The sequence below is a fragment of the Daucus carota genome, chromosome 1 (assembly GCF_001625215.2).
Source record: "Daucus carota subsp. sativus chromosome 1, DH1 v3.0, whole genome shotgun sequence".
Lineage (NCBI taxonomy): Eukaryota > Viridiplantae > Streptophyta > Magnoliopsida > Apiales > Apiaceae > Daucus > Daucus carota.
In genome coordinates, this window is record NC_030381.2 from 16,918,809 (window position 1) to 16,938,013 (window position 19,205).

The window sequence follows — 19,205 nt, forward strand, 5'->3', positions numbered from 1 at the left end:
AGAATTCTAACGATGATACAATTCTTATAGAATTCTAACGATGATACAATTATTTTCTTATTTAGTAATCCTAAAAGAAATAGGATTATATTTATTCAAACTAATAATAATAGATAAAATACAATTTATATTTAAGTTATGTAAAGTAATATATACAATTCTTATTTTCGATAATATATAATATATTGAAGATATGTTTAACGGGAACACGACTGAAAATAACTTTTATGGAATTATAATATTATTTCGTATCAAAATTTATAAAAAGATTATTTATTAGTATTGTGTTTAAGGGGAGTACGGCCCAAATTAATTTTTACCTAAATAATAATATTTTTTTATTAGTATTATGTTTGACGGGAAAGTAGCTAAAACAATATTTTATCTAAATTTATAAAAAATTCATAACGCCGCCGCGAAGCGCGACTTTTTCACTAGTTACAATGAAAAACTGTAGGGGACATATTGTTTTTAAATAAATAAAATAATTCGGTTAAAAAGGAAGTACTCTGGACTAAATTTAAAATTTATTCAAAAATGTAAATGTACATCGAACTTTTCTTACCCACTTCCTCTCTGGTTTTCAAAATTTATATCTCAAAAGTTTGAAATATGGATAAGGGAATAAAAATAAAAAATGGTACAATCAAACAGGAGGTATATGTGTGGGGGGTTGATTTTATGTGCAATTCTTATGCCATCAATCAAGCGACCCTAAATCTTTCTCATCCCATTTTATATAAATTACTTTTACTTTTCTGATGTTAAAAAAAATGACCTAATATTTTTAACATTCATTTAAGATCATTATAACACATTTATATATCATTTTTTTTCCAGCATCTGTTGTTTTACTTTTTAGATAGAAATTAAAATTAAATATTCAACTCTCTTTTTTTTTTCTGAAAATATTCAACTCTCTTTAAAAAATATGTCAACCAAACCAATTAACATATAAAATGAGAGAGAGTAACTAAGGGTGTGTTTGGACAAATTCTTTTTTGTTCCAAATTTAAGGATATGTTTTTTAAAAATATGTATGGTTATATAATTTTTCTATATAAATGTTAACGAGGTATTTATATTCATTATTTAATAAAATAATTAAAAATTTATTTCAGAAAAAGATAAATTATATATATATTTGCAAAAATGAGTTCATATTTGTGAAAATAAGATTTCTTAAACGCCACTAAAATTTAAAACAACTGAACGAAGTGTTACATATCGATCCCCGTTACTAACGAATGTGGCATGGCTGGCCAAAACTTCGGTCATACATGGGTGTGGGCTGTGGCTTCTTGTTGTAGTGCATTCATAAATAGTACTCCCTCCGTCCCAGTCAATTGTATACAGATCCTTTTTTGGATGTCCCATCATTTCTATACATTTCCAAAATAGCAATTTTTTATAATATAAAACACTATTACACCCACTACCTTCTTCCACTATCTTCATTCTATAATAATAAAAACATTATTACACCCACTACTTTCCTCCACTATCTCAAATCTATTATTAAAAATAAGTGGGACCCACCACTTCACCCACTTTCCATCTAACTTTACTCATTTTTTACCCTTTTTCTTGATCTCCGTGTCCAATCCCAATGTAACGTTTTTCAAAATCCTAACGGAATAATTTTATGAATTTCATTTTCATTAATAATAAAAAAGAATCCTATGAAAATAAATTATCATTTAATATTTTTGAAATTTGTTTGAAAATGTTGACGTGCTCATTCCGTATTGGTCTTTAAGGTACCCGTTTTATCATGTAACGTCCGTATAACAATTTTGCTCCGAACAGAACTGAAACCGTTGTGTGCGTATTTAAAAAGGGATAGAAGGGGATCATTATCTGATATCTACATCATTTTATTTCCCTAGGTATGCGAAGCGTTAATTGTAACAACAAATATGATTAAACTAGTGAAAAAAACGCGCTACGCGCGATTAAAAGAAAAATAAAATGTGAAATATTTTAAAAGATCTTTATGATATATAATTTTTGGATCTTTTTATTTTGTATTTGGTTTTTCATATAATTTTTGGATCCTTTTATTTGTTGTTGAAATATAAGAAGATATAGTTTTTTTTAAAAACCGTAACCCTTAGCACTTTGAAGAAACAAAAATGAACTTATTATCTTTTGCAATAAAAACATTTCGTTATTGATTTCTATCCAACTACATCCATATCCAGGTTACTTCTTCGCTCCCTTTTCTCTCATCTGATACCATATTTTTTTCGAATCTCTTTCCTTACCCATGTAAATAGTTCTGGCGAGGGGAGCTAAATGCGTGCATTTGCATGAATCATGTTCATTCGCTAGCCTTAAAGCAAGGCAGTGGAGATGATTAGTTATGTTACTGGATGCGTCATTTCTTCAAGCATCCTAAAGGTGTTAAGAGACTGTTTCATCTGAGTAAAATTAATCATGTTGTAGATGAGAATATACAGTAGAGAGATTGATTTTCCAGTTTAAATAGTCAAAGACAATTAAACTTCAAACTGATGTGCTCCACTCTACTATCTCTTACTTAAAATATTTTATAGAATGATGTTTTGATGTAGGAAAATAGGTAAAAAGCCAAAATAAACCATTTGGGAAGAATATAGGAGGCTTTGGAAGCCCAAGTATACAGTTTAGTAAGTTTAATATTAATAATCTAGGATGATATTCCCTAACTATATTAGTTATTAGAATTTGATCTGTATTAGGAAGTACCTAAGATTTATTTTTTAATATGTATATAGGATATTATCTTGTAATTTATTCAGAGTTTATTATATCGGAATATTATATTATTGTTCGCAAGAACTCTTGCGGGAGTTTTCTGCCCTTAAATCCTATTTTCCCCTGCCTCTCTTCATGTTTGTTATAGAAAATATGATTCAACAATAAGCCTCGACAACCTGCCACTTATATAGTTCGTAATCACTAACTCCAAATAAAACACCAATATGTCGACCACATTTCGTGAAAAAAATGTATAGAGGTTATCACAAGCCTCGCGAAGAGATAGCTTACAGCAGATCTCAAGGCATCATGTGAAAGCAAGGCAACATCGACCAACATGAAACATACACGAAGAGCTATCCAGTGTGATTAAAAACCAGACTTAACTATTTAGATTCAGAACACTACGGCCGCTGCTCAAGTATCCCACAAAACAATAATGTTGTGTTTGGTTGGGGAGAATGGAATGAGTAAAAAATACTTGAAACTAATAGAGATAGGAAGAAAGTTTTGAAAAAATTTGAAAGAGTGCAAAATTGCTATGATGAGATTTGAGAAGAAATTGAGTATGTGGGAGAATGGAGCATTCCATCTCAAATGGAAGGGGTGATATCTAGCATATGATGTAGGGAATGGAATGGAGGAATGAATGAAATTTCTTAAAAATCATCCATAAAATAGTTCATTTTTCATTCCATTCCTTCCGATATCATTCATCCCAACCAAATACAACATAAATCAATAAACAACACTGCTGCCATTAGTAATACCTTACTTATAGGTGCAACTTTTCGATAAACCGGTTCCGGAATATATAGAAAACGACTTTGAATACTCGCAAAGGGTAAACCAAGTGACTGCCTGCATAACATCAAATAAAAAGGAAAATGTCAATCTTAAGTAACATACTTATAAAATAAAAAAATGCACCTCACGCCAATACCACATGAACTTACTATGTTGAAAGATGCCACATGGGTAGAAAATACAGCAAACTGGACAATTTTGGAACTACGCGCAATGGAGGATTTGGGCACCAAAGTAGTACTTCCATTAGATCAACATTACCTTTTGCATTTAGCAAAAGAAAAAAAAACATTACCTTCTGCATTGCTCTAAATTTTCCACAGGTGCACTTGCAAACTCTTCACTTCGTTTCTGGAAACCAAATTACCAGATCACAGACTGCAAAATGAGAAAGTAAAAAAAGAAAGTAAGCAGAGAAACATTTTGAAAATATCTGCCGAAGCACGTGAAGATTTACAAGTATGAAGATAGAGTTAGCTGCTGTACATACAACTTTCAATCGCATTTGTCTCGAAATTTTATTTTGATATGGACCATACACCAGGCTAGATGCACACAGACAATAAGAGTCAATCACCAACTCCACAATGAACAAAGGTAGTACACACACGACAAACCAAATGTTCGAAAATCTAAATTGAAATCCTATGCATTGCTCAACCTTATATAAGATTAGGTATACAAGCAGAGAGAACCTTTTAGTTGTCGAGTGAAAAAGCTGAAAATACCGAAACAAAGCAAAAGCAACAGCTGTATGATCATAGTCATTAATAGTGTATATATGATCATAGGTTTGAGGTTTGATGTGAAGAGACAAAAGAAGGGAAACTAAAAAGATACAAACATATATGACCATTATTAACCCTTAAACTAAAAAGATACAAACATATATGACCATTATTAACCCTTAAGATTTCTCAGCTCTAAGAAAAAAATTTCTAAAATACAGAAATCTAGAAAATGAGAGAATTTGAAAGGAAGGATTTTGGAGCATGCCACATCACCTTTCCCAGGAACCTTATATAAGATTAGGTATACAAGCAGAGAGAACCTTTTAGTTGTCGAGTGAAAAAGCTGAAAATACCGAAACAAAGCAAAAGCAACAGTTGTATGATCATAGTCATTAATAGTGTATATATGATCATAGGTTTGAGGTTTGATGTGAAGAGACAAAACTAACTACCTATTAAAGAAGGGAAACTAAAAAGATACAAACATATATGACCATTATTAACCCTTAAACTAAAAAGATACAAACATATATGACCATTATTAACCCTTAAGATTTCTCAGCTCTAAGAAAAAAATTTCTAAAATACAGAAATCTAGAAAATGAGAGAATTTGAAAGGAAGGATTCTGGAGCATGCCACATCACCTTTCCCAGGAACCTCCTTTATATAAATATAAGATGAGTCATTTTTTGATAATTTATAATTGGAAGTGTTATGGATCAAAAATCGAGGGGTGAGCTTCGTGCTTTTTGACTGATCTCGCGAGTCGGAACTCAGACGGGTCCTCACGAGGTGCCTACGTATCTTCAGCTGGGTGAAGAATCAAGTCAAAAAACGTAGTTCTATTTTGGAGGGGTAGAGCCCTTTATATAGATGTCTCAGGGTTAGAGACTGATTAGAAGTAGGATCCCTGGTGTTAAAGTCCTAGTAGAATTAGGTATTTGAGTCAGAGATAGGATAGGACTGATCTCTGATCCTTATCTTGAGCTACTGGAGGTTATCTAGGACTCTAGATAGTTATCCACGAAATTCAGAGTTCTTGTAGGACTCTTGGAGTCCTGGACTCGTCAGTCAGACTCCTAGTAGGACTAGGATTCGAGTTCTGGGCCCTGACCGGGCTGGGGCTCGTGCCTTGAGTTTGGGCAGCCCATGTTTCTCAAACATGAATGCCCAACGGGCCTTTTATAACCTCAATCTGCTAGCCACGAATTTTGGGTGACAAACCCAGAATCCGGGCCTTATATTCTGGCCTTTAATCAGACCCGGGCTCAAAATTACCCAATAATTTTTAGGGCCAATTTCAGACCCATATCATTTGCCCCCCAACTTTGGATAAGTTTCGTAGAAACTTTTCTAAAGTTTTAGAGCATTTTCAATCACTTCTCGAGCCTATTCTGAGTAAGGTCAGCCATCTAGGCCGATTCTGGACTTTCCTTAGTCGATCCGAGGCATTTTGGGGGTACATCAAGTATTCTGGGGCGCTTTTTAAGCGTTTTCCGGGCGCTTCCAGGGCGCTAGACCTCGCCCAGGTCGATTTAGGGCGCTCAGGGCGTCCAGGTCGACGCTGGCGCGCAACTCGGGCGCACCTCGGACGCTCAGGGGCGCTCGACCTCGCCCAGGTCGATTTAGGGCGCTCAGGGCGTCCAGGTCGACGCTGGCGCGCAGCTCGGGAGCAGCTCGGGCGCTCAGGGGCGCTCGACCTCGCCCAGGTCGATTTAGGGCGGATTGGACGCCCAGGTCGATGCTGGCGCGCAGCTCGGGCGCACCTCGGGAGCTCAGGGGCGCTCGACCTCGCCCAGGTCGATTTAGGGCGGATTGGACGCCCAGGTCGATGCTGGCGCGCAGCTCGGGCGCACCTCGGGCGCTCAGGGGCGCTCGACCTCGCCCAGGTCGATTTAGGGCGGATTGGACGCCCAGGTCGATGCTGGCGCGCAGCTCGGGCGTTCATGGGCACTCGACCTCGCCCAGGTCGAGGCTCGCGCGCACCTTGGGCGCTTATGGGCGCTCAAGGGCGTTAAGTGTTTTTTGACACCCAAGTCAGTTGTCGATCTCACCCAGGTCGATTTAAGGCATCCTTGGTGCCCAAGTCGACGCTGGTGAGGTCCTCAGGCGCACCTCGGGCGCTCTTGGCGCTCCAGGGGCGCTCCCTGGGTGCTTCTCGGGCGCTCTCGGGCGTTGGGGGTTTTTTAACACCCAAGTCGATTGTCGACCTCACCCAGGTCGATTTAGGGCGTTTTGGGTGCCCAGGTCGACGGTGGTGAGGTCCTCAGGCGCACCTCGGGCGCTTTTGGCGCTCTTGGCGCTCCTGGGGCGCTCATAGGGCGCTCCCAGGGCGCTTCTCGGGCGCTCTCGAGCGTTTCGGGACTAAACATAGTTTAAACATGGATTATGCAACCATTAAGTGTAATCTTGCTTGATTATGACTTGTTAATGGTATGAGATAAGATTAGGCCTTAATCTAGGTTTTAGGGGCCTTTTCTAGGCTAATCCCTTGATTAGGGTTTTATAAGGTTTTATACATATTTTATACATGAAAATATGTATAAATATTGTATTTCCATTTATTTTTAGGCTCTAGGAAAATCTAGATCCTTCCAAAACCTTCTAGATTATGGGCTTTTTCTTGGGCTTGGGCTAGTTGACCTGTAATAGCAGGTCACTTGGCCTGTTGACCTGTTAGATGACCTGTTGGCCATCCTATAAATAAGTGAGCATCCTCATTTCTCACTTCTCACTTCTCACTCTACAAGTTTACAACATCTCTCTAGAATTCTCTCAAGCTTCAAGCTTTCACCACCAAGGTTCTTTCGAGCTCAAATGGCTGATCGGGAAGCATCACGCTTGGCCAAGATTTCCAAGGCCATGGGCACCTCCTCCAAGTCCAAGAGAGGTACTCCTATAATCATAAACTCTTCTTGTTCATCTTTACTTGATTTGATCAATATTATGCGGGATGAATACCCCTCCCTAGCTGAGCTAGGTTCTTATGGCTATGCTGCCGATTGTTCGCCTTCGTTGGCCAAGGCCTATCATAGATTGCTTAACTTTCCCAAGGCTTATTCCCTGGTCCGTGCCGAACCCGGGGATAGGACCTGTCATTGGGACTCGCAGCACTTGTTTGTATACAAGCATGCTCTACTAGCCGGGCTTAGGTTTCCCCTGCATCCCTTCATCCCTAAGCTCTTAGCTGATGTGGGACTCAATCCTTGCCAATTGACGCCCAATGCTTGGCGCATAATCCATTGTTTCATGGTTCAGTGCCTATCTAAAGGCCTTTCCATGTCTGTCTCATTGTTTCGTAAGATTTTCCAATTCAAGAACTACCCGATGGGCTCCACGGGTTGGGTTCTTATTAGTCATCGGCCTGACCAGCCTCATATTCTCAACAACTCCTCTATTCCGGATAACAACCCTCGTTGGAAGAAAGAGTTCTTCAAGCTACACTGGGAAGGGGGAGATTGGGGAACTCTATTCAGATCCAAGTTTTGTAAGGTCGTTGATGGGAGTGTCGACTCCATCCACCTATCGGATGTCGAGAAGGCAGCCTATGCTGAATTGGTCAAAGACAATGGCCAATCCAAATGCTGGGATCTCCTTGATGAATTCAATCTTAGAAAGCTTGGTCTTTCAAGGGTTAGTGATGAAGGTATAAACCTTTTTTTTTTTTTACACCTAGGACTTTTCTCGGGTCTACCCCATTATTCACGACTTAACTTATTTCTTGTTTTTGTTTTGCAGCTGCCACAAGAATCAATGAGCAGAATGCGCCTCTCCAAGAGGAGACGGGTCGGATGAAGCGGCATAGGTTGGCTAAAGACCCTCGGGTCCCTCGGGAGTTGCCTGCCTTCCTTCAACCCCATTCGGCAGAGGGAGGATCATCTAGTCAGCCTCGGGCTTCCAAGTCTGAAGCCTTTAAACCGGCCTGGGGTTTTCGAAGGACTGATTCGGTGCTGGGATCGACTGTTCGTGCTTCTGATTGGTCCCTTCACTCTATTACCCCTGCCGACTACCAGGGTGTGGTGCTACAGTCGGAGATCGAGGGGATTGATGGCTTTGGCTCTCAAGCCCTTGCTAGTGTGAGTGTTCTTACAAACTTATTGTTTAGGTTCTCCGAGTCTTTCTTAACCTGTTTATCTACTTGTCTCAGGCCAATGCTCAATTCCAGGCTGCCCTCCATCAGGCTAAAGCTTGGAAAAAACAAGCTGAGAGCCACAAGAAGGCTAAGGAATCCTTGGAGGAGGGCATGGAGGCCCTTCAAATCAAGGATGCGGAAAAAGACGAGATTGTGGCTAAGACTCAATCGGAGCTAGTGGAAGCTTGAAGCGAGCTAGTCGAGGCTCGAAAGGGAAAGGATGCTATCATCGACGACTATATGGACTCTGATGAGTTCAAGAATCTGCTGGAGAAGCACAATGAGACCATGCCGAGGATTACAGTAACGGGTGGAATGAGGCTGTTCATTTCATTCATGAGGATCATCCAGACCTATTCCATCCTAAATGGGATTACCTCTGTCCCATGAGGATTGTTCTTGACTCTCCTAGTCCTATTGAAGAGGAAGTCGAAGATTTGGGTGTCATTGAAAAGCATCCGGCTGGGGAGTCCGGGTCTGCAGATAGCTCGGAGGCTGATTCCGAGTCTGATGAGTAGGATTTATTAAGGACCCTGCGTGGTCTACTTATTTAGACTTATCTAGCCTTAACTTGTAGTATTAGACTTGTTTAGCCTTAACTCGTAGTATCGGACTTATCAAGCCTTAGCTTGTAATTTTCACTCAATCAATGTTAATCGTAACTTATTTATGGTTGAATTCATGTTCCGGGTTGATCCGTTCACGGTAAGTAAACAAAAACTCAAGGAAAACATTAGAAGCATGAGATATGGAGCAATCCATAAGAAATTTTATTGAAACTATAGTAGAAGAGATAAACAACTAAAATCAACTAAGTTATAAACTAACTGGCAGTGGTCTATCTGACCTTATTCAATGGTCATCTACTTGCTAAGATAATTAAATATAATAAATCTTCAAGTTGGTGGCATGCCAACTCCTTGGAAACTCAACTCCATCCAGGGTCTGAAGCTTGTACGAGCCGCGACCAATAACATCCTTCACCTGATACGGACCTTCCCAGTTTGGGGCCATCTTTCCCTTGGGACCAACTCCTGAGGCCTCAGCTTTCCTTAGGACTAAATCCCCTTTTCTGAAGAATCGTTCCTTGACTCGGAGATTATAGTAATAGGAAGCTCGTTTTTGGCTCTCAACGATCCTGGCGTTAGCCTCATCACGGACCTCATCGATCATGTCGAGTGCGAGTCTCATTCCTTCCTCATTGGCTTCGGGCTCATACTGCTGGACCCTGGGGGAGGTATGAGTTATCTCAAGTGGCACCACGGCTTCAGCCCCGTAAGCTAACTGGAACGGGGTTGCTCCTGTGGAGACCTTGCAGGTTGTTCGATATGCCCATAGTATAGGGAGAATCTCTTCAGCCCAAGACCCATGCGCTTTCTCGACTCTTTTCTTTAGCCCATCAAGGATTATCCTGTTGGCTACTTCAGCTTGCCCATTGGCTTGAGGATGGGCAACCGAAGTGAATCGTAGCTCAATGCTATAGTCGTTACAGTATCCCACAAACTCTGGATTGTTGAACTGGGCTCCATTGTCAGTAACCAAGACTCGGGGTATGCCATACCTGCATATGACGTTTTCCCAGAAGAACTGAGCAACTTGCTTGGTGGTTATCTTGGCCAGGGGTTTGGCCTCAATCCACTTGGTAAAGTAGTCAATAGCCACTATCAAAAACTTCCTTTGAGCACTGGCGAGTGGAAACGGCCCTAGGATGTCCATCCCCCACATAGCAAAAGGAATCGGGGAGTTAATGGATGTCAGCATCTCTGGGGGCTGGCGCACAACAGGTGCAAATCTCTGACAACGATCGCATCTCTTAACATAATCCTTCGCATCCTTCAGCATATTTGGCCAAAAGAACCCAAGGCGAGTAATTTTGTGAGCCAAGGCTCTCCCGCCTAGGTGCTGGCCACAGATTCCTTCATGGACCTCTTTCAAGGCCTCCCGGGCCTCATCCGGCCTTAAACACTTCAAATAAGGTATAACAAAAGATTTCTTATAGAGAATCCCTTCAACGAGTGCATACTTTAAAGCTCTTACTTGTAGTTTTCGTGCTTCCCCAGCATCAGGTGGTAGATGTCCAGTTTCGAGATACGTTTTGACCTCATCGATCCAAGTGGCCCCCGTGTCGATTGGGGCTACCAGCTTGGCATTGATACTTGGGGTTTTCAAAACCTGATAGTAAACACTTCCCGAGCACACCTCATTCTCTGAGGATGCAAACTGGGATAAGGCATCAGCCTTTGTATTCTCTTCCCTATGTATATGTTCTACCAAACATTCTTTAAATTGCGTCATCTGGGCTTTCACAATCCTTAAGTATTTCAGCATTGTTTCTTCTCGTGCCTCAAATTCTCCATTAACCTGTGACACCACAAGTCTTGAGTCCCCACATACTTTCAGGTTTTTAACCCTCAGGGTTCTCGCCAATCCCAATCCAGCTATAAGGGCCTCATACTCAGCTTCATTGTTGGTAGTTGGAAAGTCTAACTTGATCGCGTACTCGACCGTGAAGCCATCCGGGCTTCGGAGCACTAGCCCAGCCCCACTATTTTTTGTTTTTGAAGCTCCGTCAAAAAATAGTAACCAATACTCTTTAGGTTTCTCCTCTTCTTTGGGTTCCTCAACCATACTCTCCTGCCCCCCGACTTCCTTGTTGTCAATGGTGCATTCAACGAGGAAGTCAGCTAGAGCTTAAGCCTTGATTGCCACCCGTGGTTTGTATCGAATTTCAAATTCCCCAAGCTCTACTGCCCATTTGATTAATCTCCCACTAGCCTTCGGGCTATGCATTATGTTCCTAAGGGGCTGGTCTGTCAAGACTTCAATTTTGTGAGCCTGGAAGTAAGGCCTCAGCTTTCTTGAAGCTGTAATCATGGCTAAGGCAAACTTTTCAATCACAGAATAGTTGAGCTCCGCTCCATGCAAAATCTTACTAACATAGTAGACGGGTTTCTGGATTTTTCGATCCTCACGAACCAAGACCGCACTCAGTGCTTTCTCAGAGACAGCCAAGTAGACATATAATGTTTCTCCATCCACGGGCTTTGATAAGAGTGGTGGCTCTGCCATATACTTCTTCAACTGCTCAAAGGCCTCTTGGCTCTCACTTGTCCATTCAAAATCTTTAACTTTCTTCAAAGCCTTAAAGAAGGGCAAGCACTTATCCCCGGACTTCGAGATGAAACGTCCTAGTGCCGCGATTCTTCCTGTTAGCTTTTGAACATCCTTTATAGACTTAGGCGGCTCCATATCAAGGATGGCCTTTATCTTGTCGGGGTTGGCCTCAATTCCACGTTTTGAGACCATCAGACCCAAAAATTTTCCAGACCCAACTCCAAAGGCACACTTCGCTGGATTCAACATCATCTTATGTGTCCTCAGGACTTCAAAAGCCTCTCTCAGGTGTTCAAGGTGATCAGCTTTGTTCAAGCTCTTCACTAGCATATCATCAACATAGACCTCCATGGTTTTTCCAATCAGATGTTTGAACATCTTATTTGCCAGGCGTTGATATGTGGCTCCTGCATTCTTTAAACCAAAGGCCATAACCAAATAACAAAAGATACCAAAATCAGTGATGAATGATACCTTAGGAATGTCGTCCTTATTCATTCGGATCTGGTTGTATCCACTAAAGCCATCCATAAAGCTCAACATCTCGTGCCCAGCTGTAGCATCGATCAGAGTATCTATTCTTGGGAGAGGAAAACAGTCCTTAGGACAAGCATCATTCAAATCTGTGAAGTCTACACACATCCTCCACTTTCCATTAGCTTTCTTGACCATGACTGGGTTGGCTAGCCATTCTGGGAATTGGATTTCCTCTATAAAACCTGCTTCCAAAAGCTTATCGACCTCCTGTTTTATGGCTTCCTGCCTCTCAGGGGCAAAACTTCTCTTCTTTTGTTTCACGGGTTTTCTATCTGGGCTTACGTTAAGCGTGTGTGTCATAAAGAGGGGATCAATCCCTGGCATATCGGCTGCGGTCCAAGCAAACACATCCCGGTTGTTCCTCAAGAATTTCACAAATTCGGATTTCATATCCTCGGGGAGCGACGCCCCTACATAGGTCACCTTCTCGGGCTCATCTGGATATAGGGAGAAGGGAACCAAGTCCTCAGCTGGCTTTCCTCTCCTTTCCTCTTCCTCTCGGACATCCAAGTCCTCAATTGGGAGAACTTGCCCCCCGGTCCCTCCAGATTTAGAGCCCCCACATAACAACTTCTAGCCATTTTTTGATCTCCTATCTCTTCTCCCACCCCATTCTTGGTAGGGAATTTGATCTTCAAGTGGTAGGTGGATGGGATTGCTTTAAAAGCATGTATCCCAGTCCTCCCAAGGATAGCATTGTAGGTTGATGAAGCCTTAACGACCAGAAAATTCAGCATACATGTGGCCTGTCTAGGCTCGGTGCCCATTGTCACGGGTAGTTGGATCATACCTTCAATCTTTGTCTCCACGTTATTAAAGCCGTATATAGGCATATCTGAAGGTGTCAATTGTGAATCAGAATATCCCATCTTCTCATATGCATCATGAAATAAGATATCTACTGAGGCTCCACTGTCAACGAGTATCCTTTTTACAGAAGAGTTTCCAATCACCGGGGTGATTACCAAGGGATCATCATGGGGAAATTTAACTCTGTCAAGATCTAAATTGTCGAATGCTAAAGCAAACTCAATTTTTGCCCTCTTCGGGGGCTCTCCAACAATGTACATCACTTCACGAGCATAAGCTTTTCGTGAGTTACTAGATAGGCCAGCTGCGGTCGGTCCTCCAGAAATTACATTGATCACAGGCCCTCTAGGCTGGTTTCTCTTATTCCTATCATCGTTGTCTCTTCCACGATTGTCATTGTCACGGGGATTCTTGTCCGTATCCCTAGTATACCTGGACAGCTTGCCTTTTCGGATCAAAAACTCGATCTCATCCTTCAACTGCCGACAATCATCGGTCTTATGTCCTGTATCCTTATGAAACCTGCAGTATAAGTCCTTGTTTCTCTTTTCGGGGTCAGTCCTGATAGGCTTCGGCCATCGAACACTTTCATCTTTCTCAATTTCCATCAGGATCTGACTCCTAGGGGCATTCAGCCTTGCATACTCAGTGAACCTCGGTCCTGCTTTCTTTTTGGTGGGGGACTTATCACCATCCCCTGTCTTTGAATACTTACTATCCGCGTTGTACTCGGTGTCGTTTCCACGTTTCTTTGGGTTCGGGGTCGGTCCCTGGTTATTCTGAGATTTCTTCAGGCTTTCCTCAGCCTTGATATACTTCCCGGCCCTCTCTTGGAGCTCATTCATATTTTCAGGGGCCCTCTTGGCTAGTGATCGGCGGAAATTATCATCCGTGGTTCCTTGCTGTAGGGCAATCATGGCTACTTTCTGGTCTAAATCCGGGACCTTGAGCGCCTCCTTAGTGAACCTATTCATATAGTCTCTTAGGGATTCGTTCCTGCCTTGATGAAGGTTCATCAACGAGGCTGAACTCTTAGCGTGGGTCTTGCTTCCAATAAACTGGCCTATGAAAGCTCGGCTCAAATCTCCAAACGAGGATATAGAGTTAGGGGGTAGTCGACTATACCAGTGTTGTGCCATCCTACTCAAAGTTTGGGGAAAGGCTCGACACTTAATGGCCTCCGTGACTGGTTGCAACAGCAATGCATTCATGAAAGTTCGTACATGATTCGCGGGGTCACCCGTTCCATCATACGCCTTAATTGTGGGCAACTTGAACTTTCGAGAAATCCTTGCTGCCATGATCTCCTCGGTGAATGGGGGGATCGGGTTATCTAGATCACCTGCAGCCAACAAGTGAATTCTATTCATACCTGCGTTCTGAGGGTTTTCAGTTTGTTGCCGAGGTTCGGGTGGTGGCTGCCTGGTCTGGTGTGCCGCCCTGTCTCTTCTCAACTGAGCTATCTCCTGTTCATAAGCTCGAATCCTGGCTTCGTACTCCTGGTCCGTGGGTCGACGGGACTCGGGGTTATTCGGCCTGGTGTTGTGCTGGGAGCCTCGGCTCTGGTTTCCGTCTCTCCTCCTTCGTGGGGGAATATCATAGTCCCTCTCCGAATCTTCAGAAGAGTCGTCCGTATAAACTACATACTCATCTGTTGGTCCTCTTGTGGTCGTCACAACGGTTGAGTAATGAGTCCCATGATCAGTGGCTGTGGCCACAACATTAGTCATAGGGGGCAGCGTGCCAAAAATCATAGGAATCGAGGTTTGAGCAGCGGTGGTTGTGCCACTGCTAGCAAGGGTCAACGTGACTGGTGGTGTGGTGGTGACGGGATTTGAGGTTCCAGCGGTGACCTGAGACAAGGGTGGATCCTGGGTTGCGGTGTTGTCTCCGTTTGAAGGTGCATGAATTTCTGAGCGTAATCTGGTGGACACCATGGTTGTTGTCTTCTTCCCACAGACGGCGCCAAATGTTATGGATCAAAAATCGAGGGGTGAGCTTCGTGCTTTTTGACTGATCTCGCGAGTCGGAACTCAGACGGGTCCTCACGAGGTGCCTACGTATCTTCAGCTGGGTGAAGAATCAAGTCAAAAAACGTAGTTCTATTTTGGAGGGGTAGAGCCCTTTATATAGATGTCTCAGGGTTAGAGACTGATTAGAAGTAGGATCCCTGGTGTTAGAGTCCTAGTAGAAATAGGTATTTGAGTCAGAGATAGGATAGGACTGATTTCTGATCCTTATCTTGAGCTACTGGAGGTTATCTAGGACTCTAGATAGTTATCCACGAAATTCAGAGTTCTTGTAGGACTCTTGGAGTCCTGGACTCGTCAGTCAGACTCCTAGTAGGACTAGGATTCGAGTTCTGGGCCCTGACCGGGCTGGGGCTCGTGCCTTGAGTTTGGGCAGCCCATGTTTCTCAAACATGAATGCCCAACGGGCCTTTTATAACCTCAATCTGCTAGCCACGAATTTTGGGTGACAAACCCAGAATCCGGGCCTTAGATTCTGGCCTTTAATCAGACCCGGGCTCAAAATTACCCATTAATTTTTAGGGCCAATTTCAGACCCATATCAGGAAGAGCAATTTCTTTACATATGATCGTTTTAACTGAAATAAAAAGTATATAAATAATATAATTACAAGTGAATATAATCTAACCAAGATATCATAATAAAATCTGTTTAATCCTCTGAAAAACCTAGCCACCCAATGATTATCTCCACAAAATATAACTTCCGTCAAATCTATAAATTTTACTGAATTTTGTTGAACTTGGAAAAAATGAGAAATTTTGAATTATAAATTGACAATTACATATATATAACTTGACAATTTTGTGCAATATCAATTTTTTAATCAAATCTTGAATTTCCAAGTGAAAAAATTTGCGAAAATCAAGTTGATAAATGACTTAATTTGACTTATGATTTAACGTGACCTATTTGATAAATTGAAAACTTAAAAAGTATATTTGGGTAATTTAGACTTAATAATGACTTATGGGTTATTAAAAATATAGTAATACAAATAAAAGTCATTAATGACTTATGGTTAATTTTTACCAAAATAAAAGTTCAAAAAATATTAAAATCATTGAAAAAAAATATCTCAAATTAACTTCTGATTTTAAGTCACTTCTTACTTCAAATAACAATACTAGCATATGGAGGGAGAGCATGAGGTTGAAAATAAGAATCGATGCTCGGAAACCGTTGAAGCGGAAGAAGAAAATTTGTAAAAAAGATGGTACGGAGTGTTTCGTGCATTGTAAGTATGAGCGCCTAGGAGACTTTTGTTTCATTTGTGGGTTAGTTTCTCACACGGAAAGGTTCTGCAATTTAAAACATGATCTGGGTGTGGCTGAGCATGACAGAGAATGGGGTGGGTGGCTTCGAGCACCTTCACGGAGGATGGCGGGGCAAGAAAGGAGTAAGTGGCTGCGTGATGAACGTGACGAAGAATGGGGCAAAAATTTAGGGAAGGATAACTACTATGCTGATTTTTCGGGGAGGCAGATAGTGGGAAAAGGCAAGGAGAAATATCAGGAAGTAACTGTCCACACTAACGTGCATGGGAGTGTATGTTTGGTGGAGGAGGGAGGGTTGGCAGGCAATTCAAATCTTTCGAAGGCAAAACTTATAATGGGGAATTCTACTGGGCCTACAGAAGAAGAATTAATTGGACTGAGCTTTGAAGAAAGAAAACGGCGGCGTAGCGGACCTGTTGCCAAAGAATACATGGATACAGATGGAGGCATCGTATCTGTGTTCCCAGAAACTGCTCTTTCTAAAGTGGATTGTGCAGATTCTATACCTACTGAATTGGCTGGGCTTGCTAGGCAAGTCAGCCAGCTCCAATGAATCTTCTTAGTTGGAACTGTCGAGGGTTGGGGAACCCTCGTACAGTTTGCGTCCTGGGTGACTTGTTAAAGTCACGTAAACCCGACTTCTTGTTCCTTTCTGAGACAATTTCAACAGCAAATAAAATAGAAGACCTTCGTATTCGGTTTGGATTTGCCCAATGCTTTGCAGTTAATCGAGTTGGTAATAGTGGTGGGCTAGCAGTTTTCTGGAAACATCATGTTAGATGTGAGGTAATGGGTTATTCTAGAAATCATATCGATATTTGTTTTCTTAACAGTAGCAATGTAGCTTCTTGGCGTTTATCATGTTTTTATGGTTTTCCTGAGAGGAGTAGGCGCATGCAATCTTGGGATTTCATTCGTAGTTTATATAATAAGTCGCCTTTGCCGTGGTGTATCTCTTTGGGGATTTCAATGACATGCTCTATAGAAATGACAAAATGGGAACAGTTCTCCATCCTCAAAGTCTGCTGGATGGCTTTCGTAGAGTTATTGATGATTGTTTGCTCTTAGAGCTGGATTTAAGTGGAGGCAAATATACCTGGGAGAAAAGCCGTGGCACTAGCAACTGGGTTAGAGAGAGATTGGACAGGGCGTTTGTGTCTCGATCTTGGTTAAGTCAATTCCCCATGTGTCATCTATCTGTCCATCATACTTCATGTTCTGATCATGATCCTATAAACCTTGATCTCCTGAATGTGACATGCTCTATGAAGCGTTTTCGTTTTAGGTTTGAGAATACCTGGCTCGAGGAACCAAGTTTCCGTAAAGAAGTAACCGAATATTGGCTTGAGCTTCCTCCAACTCATATTCTTCCAAAGCTCATTGATAAGTGGTATTTATACACACTTATAGGCCTTCATTTCCACTTAAATTGGTTGGTTGTACTTAAGTGATTAGTGTCTTTTGATGTGTTTTTAGTGTTTTTCTGTGCAGGTCACGAGTTGAGGTGATGAAGTGATTTTCTATCATTTTAGGTTGTTTTTGGTGCATTATTTGCAAGAATAGAGAATTGTGGATTCATCGCGACTTGGGATTTTGTGGGTATATCTTCTACAAACCCTCACGAGAGCACACTCGTCCACTAGAGCTATCTAGGGGTTTAAATGGCTTGTTGCATGTGCTAAATGCAACCGTGATCACCTACGGAAGTGGTACTAGAGCGAGGAAGGACATGCACGCGAGAACGAGCTGAAAACGAAGAATCAGGGCTGCCAGGGCAGACAGTAGCGCGCCCGCGCTAACCTCTAGCGCGCCCGCGCTACCTACTGCTGCCACTAGCGCGCCTGCGCTAGTTTAGCGCGGTCGCGCCCAGCAGAAGTGCCCCGGGCCGATTTTTACAGCTTTTCTGACGGATTTTAGCAGCGGTCGAGGCCCGGTTGACTTGGTCAATTTATTTTAATTTCTCGTGTGTAAAACCCTAGCCTCCAAGTAGTTTTAGTATCGTAGAATATCGTAAAAATAGTTTTATCAGTTTTTCTCTTGTAATCAAGCACATTATCAGTTTTGTATTGGATCGTTCTTCGCGAGGAAGTGACAGTTTCGAGCGAGATCGTGAACATCAATTCTGTAACGTTGTGATATTTATTATTAATTCAAGTACTTTTATTCCGTTTAATTCTCGTCTTTTATTTATCATGTTTTCGTTAGAACCCATGATGTCGATTAGTTCGATTATGAACTAACCGCCTTCATGGGATTCTAATGGATTTATCGATGTAGTCTAGTAACGAATATTAATTACTTGATTTTGCGACGTACATTGATTTCTTTGCATGAGCCGTGCTTATTCTTCTTAGGAGCGTAGCTAACTTCTAAGTTGTTTGTTAATTCTTTCTGAAGCGAGAGTGGATGATTGAATTTAGAACTATGCCATGTAAACATAGGATTATGTGAATGAAACATAATTTGTGGTAAACTTGAACTATTTTTATCACCCTGTGTAATCACAATAGACGACCTGTTATTAAACCTCTCTGCTTACACTACCGCTATAGAGATATAGGGTCTGAGCTTTGTTGGTGTCCATGAGATTTCTGTCTTAATTGCGGATTTTGATTGGTATGATATGTGTGCAACGAGAGTTGGCATGTATTACTTTCGTGTTGTCTGATTAGGATCAACAGTCGCATGTTAATCAGTAATTTCAATTCTAGATGAATTCGATAATGAAGTTAGAATCCCATGTGTTTTCCTATTCTGAATTTGATTAGTAAATTTAGCTATTAGTATAAAAGAACCCATCTTTGTTAATTGTCTTAGCAGTGATAATTGATCATACATTGTTGCATAGGTGCGTATTCTTAATTCACCAGTCTCTGTGGGATCGAACTTAATATATTACTTGTGATCACGTGCGCTTGCGTGTAGATTTTTGCGAACACTCATCTCAGTGTCTTCCTTTATGGCTAAATGGGGGAGGAATTTCTTCCACAAATTCCGAGATAAGATAAAGAAACAGAAGGAGG

General features: G+C 41.6%; 1 protein-coding gene and 1 long non-coding RNA gene across 2 annotated transcripts; one reads left to right on the top strand and one right to left on the bottom strand.

Annotated features, from left to right (window-relative positions):
• Positions 1 to 2,844: 2,844 nt before the first annotated feature.
• Positions 2,845 to 4,251, bottom strand: LOC108199304 (uncharacterized). Its single transcript, XR_001802375.2, has 3 exons — positions 4,040 to 4,251; positions 3,699 to 3,927; positions 2,845 to 3,603 (listed from the first exon to the last, which is right to left on the bottom strand). It is a non-coding gene; the product is annotated as an uncharacterized LOC108199304 (long non-coding RNA).
• A 12,926-nt stretch (positions 4,252 to 17,177) lies between these two features.
• LOC135153017 (uncharacterized) lies at positions 17,178 to 17,633 on the top strand. Its single transcript, XM_064094606.1, has one exon. It carries the CDS (start codon positions 17,178 to 17,180, stop codon positions 17,631 to 17,633), a length of 456 nt encoding a protein of 151 aa, XP_063950676.1.
• The last annotated feature ends 1,572 nt before the right edge of the window (positions 17,634 to 19,205 follow it).